Source organism: Triticum dicoccoides, chromosome 2A, assembly GCF_002162155.2.
Source record: "Triticum dicoccoides isolate Atlit2015 ecotype Zavitan chromosome 2A, WEW_v2.0, whole genome shotgun sequence".
Taxonomy (NCBI): domain Eukaryota; kingdom Viridiplantae; phylum Streptophyta; class Magnoliopsida; order Poales; family Poaceae; genus Triticum; species Triticum dicoccoides.
The window spans coordinates 113790831-113796803 of record NC_041382.1 but is presented as its reverse complement, the minus strand read 5'-3'; the positions used below and the strand labels follow the sequence as shown (position 1 = coordinate 113796803).

The 5973-nt window shown below is 50.3% G+C and overlaps 2 protein-coding genes across 2 annotated transcripts in view; both read right to left on the bottom strand.

Annotated features, from left to right (window-relative positions):
* Positions 1–99, bottom strand: part of LOC119357722 (40S ribosomal protein S9-2-like) — a 3659-nt gene extending 3560 nt beyond the window's left edge. Inside the window, exon 1 of the mRNA XM_037624577.1 lies at positions 3–99. Within this exon, the coding sequence (XP_037480474.1) occupies positions 3–99 (97 nt within the window). The remainder of the gene's footprint in view (positions 1–2) is intronic.
* Positions 100–1848: 1749 nt separating this feature from the next.
* Positions 1849–4407, bottom strand: LOC119353705 (transcription factor BHLH062-like). The gene is made up of 5 exons (XM_037620356.1): positions 4252–4407; positions 4083–4172; positions 3446–3561; positions 2919–3046; positions 1849–2484 (listed from the first exon to the last, which is right to left on the bottom strand). The coding sequence occupies exons 2-5, from the start codon at positions 4133–4135 to the stop codon at positions 2017–2019; spliced, it is 765 nt and encodes a 254-aa protein (XP_037476253.1). The 5' UTR covers positions 4136–4172; positions 4252–4407; the 3' UTR covers positions 1849–2016.
* Positions 4408–5973: the final 1566 nt, after the last annotated feature.

Here is a 5973-nt window from a genome sequence, read left to right as displayed (position 1 = left end):
GCCGCGGCCGTCGCCGGGGAAGCCGCTGGTCACCACGATCACGGCGCTGCTCAGGTCGGCGACGCGGCCGGCGCACCTGCTCCAGCTCCACGCGGCCATGCTCAAGGTCTCGCTCTTCCCGCACCACGCGCTCCCGACCGCCAGGCTGCTCGCGTCCCCGCTCGCGCCGCTGCCCTACGCGCTCTCCCTCTTCGCCGCCATTCCGTGCCCCACCCTCTTCCACCACACGGCCCTCCTCCGCGCGCTCTCCGCCTCGCCCTCCTTCTCCCCGGCCGCCTCCGCGTCCCTCGCCGTCCTCGCCTCCGCCCGCGCGCGCCTCCCCGCGCTGGACGAGTTCGCCTTCCAGCCGCTCGTCGCGCTCTGCGCCAAGAACTCCGGCGACGACGCGGCGGCCTCGCTCGGGCGGCAGGTCCATGCGCTCCTGCTGCGGTTCGGGTTCTCCGGCGTCGTGGGCCTGGGGAACGTGCTGTGCCACTTCTACTGCTGCATAGGGAGCATGGGGGACGCGCGGAGGATATTCGATGAAATGCCTGAGAGGGACACCGTGTCGTGGAACACGATGATCGGGAGCTATGCCAGAACCGGAGAGATCAGTGCGGCGGTGGAGGTGTTCAGGGCTATGATGTGCTGTGGTGTGGATGTCAGTCCGACGGCGGTGGTCGCCTTGGTTGCGTGCGGGTGGCGAGGGGAGTCAGTGCATGGGTTCAGCGTCAAGACAGGGTTCTGCAAGGATGTCAAGGTGGCGGCAGCAATGGAGGGGATGTATTCTAGGAAAGGGGATATTGGATGCGCAAAGAAGGTCTTCGAAGAGGCGACGAGGAGGGACTTGGTGCTGTATAATTGCATGGTGGATAGTTGCGCAAAGGCGGGGCAAATTGAGGAGGCAATGGGCTTGGTGGATAGGATGAGACAGGAGGGACTGAAACCAAACACAGGGACTCTTGTGGGTGTGCTCTCTGCGTGTGGAGCATCGGGGGCAATCGTACCCGGTCGTCACATCCATGAGCTTGCGCTGGAGCTTGGCCTTGAGCTTGACACTGCACTAGGAACATCGCTCGTGGATATGTACTTCAAGTGTGGGTACCCCAAGGAGGCGATTGCAGTCTTTTATGCAATGCGCGACAGGGATGTGATGGCATGGACTGCGATGATCATGGGGTTGGGGGTTAATGGGCAGTCAGATGCCGCGATATCCCTGTTTCACTCGATGCAGCAAGTCGGTGTCACTCCTAACGAGGTTACCTTTCTTGCGGTGCTCAATGCTTGTAGCCATGGCGGGTTAGTGTTTGAAGGGAAGAAGCACCTCGAGAGCATGGTCCGGAAATATGGTATGTCTCCCCACACCGAACACTATGGCTGCATCATCGATCTCCTCGGAAAGGCGGGGCGATTGGATGAAGCGTATGAGCTTATAAGAAGTTTGTCGTCCCATGGCGACGCTATGGGATGGAGAACTTTACTTGCAGCCTGCAGAGTTCATGGCAATGTCGAGCTGGGGAGGATGGTGCAGGCACGGTTGGACGCCATGGGCAATTACCATCCGTCTGATACCATTCTGCTGTCGAACGCATACGCAATGGAAGGCCGTTGGGATGAAATAGCACAGATCAGGGATTCACAAGGGCAGAAAATGGTCACGGACAGGAAAGAAGCGGGCTGCAGCTCCATTGATGTGTCTTCCTAAGATATCTAACCTTGCTGAACTGAAGCAGCGACCACCAATTGATCACAAGGTCGGACTGTCGATTCGAAAATATACTTATGCACAGGTGACTAACAACGGTATCATCATCTCGACTGATTTTTGCTGAAGAGCAATCCATACATGTGCAGTTATCAGATACAAGATTCAGGGGTAAAGCAGTTTTTATTATCACCTATTTAACCCGTTAAGATAAAGATTCGGAGACAGATTGGAGTTTACATGCACATCTGCGTATGTATCTGTTGCACAGAAACACACTCCACTCACACTACAGAAACTTCACAAACGGTGAAGCAAATTGTGTTATGTACTTAAACCTCCTCACTAGTGCCACTACTATATTGTTGCTCCTCTCCCATCCTTGGAAGGATTGGGAATTCGTTTACTGGTGACATCACCGCTGGTGTTGGGTACCGTGCCTGGGGCCGCGTCACACTATTGGAAATCCCCTGGTCTTGTGACAGTTCGCTGTCTTCAGTGGATGCAGATGAAGCTTCCGGGAAGAGCTGCAGCTCTCGTGGTGGGGCAGCATAGCATTGCTCAGTGATTACGGGATGCAGAGAAAGTGCTGTCGAGGTGATGACTGGTGAATGTGGCGAATGCTGTACTGGGAACACTCCGCTTGTGGGATAAGGTACTGCAACGGCTGATCTTGTAGTAGTATCCTGGCTCCAAATAGGGTTGCTCTGCAGACGCATTCTAAGCTTGTTCTGAAGCTCCAGGATTTCATTGCGAAGCATGCTGTTGTCATCACGCAGTTCATTTCTCTCCAACACAACCTGTTTCATATCATGAGGAAAGTAGGAAATGCATCAGTGATGAAGTGCTGAGGAAGTGTATTATCTGAGCAGTGATAATAGTGTAAATTACTCCCTCCATTTCTAAATATAAGCCTTTTTAGAATTTCAATACAGACTATGTACGTATATATATAGACGTATTTTAGAGTGTAGATTCACTCATTTTGCTCCGTATACATAGTCCGTGTTGGAATCTCTAAAAAGGCTTATATTTAGGAACAGAGGGAGTAGTTCTTATTTGTTCATAAATAATGTTACTGGGCATGAAGCCATAAATGTTAAAGGATGGGATTGGTTTCCTATTCTAAAGGAATCTCAGCACAAGAATATGTACTAACATTTTCATATCCATGATATAATAGACACAAATCATCAAATTGCTGAATAGAGTTGCTCTATTCAAAAGGTCTTACATAATGAGATTCATTCTTCAGTGTGCTATTCTCCTTCCGAAGAGATTCCACTTGTGAAACTAAATCCTTCAGTATCCGTGTAGTGTCACCCAATACACATGCCTTCCCGTTGTTCTGCCTGTCTGGTTCTGAAAAGGAGATGTTTGCATTGTTTTAGAAAGTATTAATGCATATCCAAAAGGATGGGGCTGTAGATTTGATACAAACTAATCAGACACATGGGGAGAAAGTCGTGACATATATGCACTCAGATGTAAATTTGCCTTGCATAGTGAAAGGTCAAAACTCAGGCTATTGTGTGAATACAAGCTATTTGCTAGATGTTGAATCTGTGATCTTGCTTTATTATCCTAATAAAATCAGCCTAGCATTTGGATGACCCAAGAGCTCTACCAGCATGCTAAGTTTTACATAGAGATAACCACCCCACAAGCTCATATAAAGAAACTTCCAAACGCGGTAGTGGCACCAGAAATCATGTTGTTGCAGCTTGCTGCTTTGTACTAGTAAGATATATATACACATACCTAGCATGGCTCCCAGCTCATTAAAGAGGTCATTCTGCGTGCCTCGCTTCCGTTTCTCCCTCTCCGACTTATGGATTTTCTTTGGCACCTTCTCACACTTCCTGTTCACGACAGACCTGCACAATATTCAAACATCAGTGGAAGAACACAGTCAGGTGGTATCAGAATTGTACGGGGCAGTTTTATCTTTGCGGTGGTTCACCATGAAGTGGTAGGAGTTTTCAGGATCATAAGGCACCAACCACGGTGAGCGCTATTGCACACATCAAATTTGTAGCTCACGAAATCAGAAACACAAGAAGCCACACCGAATTACTTCTTCCGCGGCCACGTGATTACCAATGGAATGGATGCTACAACTTGCAAGCAGTTTATAATCTCAGAAACAATGATTGTTCAGGGCAAAAATCCAGTGCTTGGTTCCTCTACTTCAAGGTTGAATATGAAGTCATGTGGGTTTCAGTATTTCCATATCACTCGCCAAGACTTTATTGAAAAAGATGGTGCTCGAACCAATTCTACAGGGTAAAAATCGCTCTAGAATTCCTTTTGCTCTGGAATTCCATCTGCGGGCCAGTTCATTTTCTTGTTCCTCTCCCCGAGACTGAAAAAAAAAATTACAGGCCCCAGAACTCACCCTTGGTCGTGCAGCCTCTCGGCGGGGGCATTCACCATGTCCCTGGGCACCATGCCGACCGGGAAGCTCGATCCGGTACCTCCCCTGCGACTGTAAAACCAAGCACGAGCTCCGTCAGTTCCTCCACACGGCCCGACCCAGCGCCAAAACGATCAATCACGACGATTACCTCCAATTGAAGCGGGGAAGGGCCGAGGATTTGGGGGCGCGAGGGGCTCGTCTACCTGTGGTTCTCCTCTCCGTGATCGCTCGAGGTGAAAGGGGGAGGAAGAGGGGGAGAGACGGGGAGGGGAAGCTAAGTAGGGGGAGGACGACGGGCGGATCGTCCAACGGGGGGGAGAAGCCGGGGGCGGAGGGAGAAAGCGACCCGCCGTGTGATTGGGGACGTCGTGTAGCGTAGCCGAACCGTGGGGCGGGGAAAGGAGGATGGCGATGGGGCGGGGCGCGTGGACGGCACCGTTCGGCCGCGCGTGCTGCTGCGTGGACTTCGCACCTTGGCGCCGTGGCGGGCGAGGGCGAGGGCGCGGTGCCGTGGTGGGCACGAGCCTCCGGACCCAGCGGCGGGTGGGCGGCGTGGCGCCGCTGGCCCCGCGCCTAGTTTATCCGGTCCGACCTGGATCCCGCCACGTGCTCGCGCGTGCCCGGTGGCATCCGGCCTCGTGATCCCGTGCGAATTTTATATACCGAAGGTTAAAGAAAGAAAACAGAAAGGAATTACTACGAAAGTCCTAATCTACGCTCAAATGCTCTTGGCATGAACAGTAAAATCAAAAAAATACAATTCTGATTTTTTTTTTGTGGGCAAACATCAATAAATGTTTCGAGTGCTTGCAAATTTTCATCGGCATATCACATTTGTGGAAGTCCCGACAAAAAAGATAAAATCAGTGCTTCAAAATGCTTTTGAAAATAGCATCTTCGGAGCATCAATTATTTTATTTTTTGCCATGACTTCCGCGGATGTAATTCCATGATAAAGCTTTGCAAGCACTTGAAATATTTTTTAATGTTTTTTTTACTGAACCCGAGCTAAGAAACTCCATGTTCTCCCTTGCCAACCATCCCAACCATTTCTCGATCTTTCAAATTTTGCATGACTCATCCGCATGTGCAATGCGATCGATTTTTGATGATATCATGCATCGTTGTGATCATGGCACGCGTGCGACCGCTTGTTGAATCAAGGGGTGCACACAGAATCACTGGAGCACGTTCGCTCGGTAGAATTACCATAAGAAATTTAGTATGACTTTCTTTCTGCGAGGGTAAAAGAATTTTATCCCAAAGCACTGAGATTACAGTCCGCTGAGACAAGATCTAGAATAAAAGGCGGTCCTCACTATAACCAACAAGCGGTACTGAGAGCCATGCGAGCCTAATTATCAAGACAGAGAGAAACTCTATTTTGTAGCGGGCTATCTTAACTGAAACAAACTCATGCTTCAACATGAGCAACTTAATCTCCTCTAACAAGTGACCACAAGACGATTTGACAAGGGATATTTTGACAATAAAGAGAGAGACAGAGCCCACCAAGTCGGACTGCACCAAAATAGGGAGATTAGAGCATTGAATTGCCAAGGCCATTCCATCTTGCATTGCTAGCATTTCTGCCTCCAGTGCATTGTTCCTAAAGAAGAGCACGTGATGAGCTGCAGGGATAACACCACCATTGTTTTCACGAAGGATCTTACCCGCTCGAGCGAACCCATCCTCCAAGGAGAAGGAGCCATCCACTGAGAGGGCGAGCCAGCTGGGCGAAGGCAAAGACCAAAACGGCTCAGTCGGCTTCGGTATCCCTACCCGCACCAGAACGGGAGCATCCATAAGGGTCTTGCCCTTTAACATGTCCTCGACACTCGGGACCTTCACATCTCGTATGGAGTTCAAA

Bases quoted from the DNA above. Each gene is read 5' to 3' on its own strand.
- LOC119353705 (XM_037620356.1), bottom strand. From the start codon at position 4,135: ATGGTGCCCAGGGACATGGTGAATGCCCCCGCCGAGAGGCTGCACGAC. The intron at 3,562-4,082 runs GTGAGTTCTGGG...AATATTGTGCAG, and splicing joins GAGAGGCTGCACGACCAAGG to GTCTGTCGTGAACAGGAAGT. The intron at 3,047-3,445 runs GTATGTGTATAT...TCTCCTTTTCAG, and splicing joins TGAGCTGGGAGCCATGCTAG to AACCAGACAGGCAGAACAAC.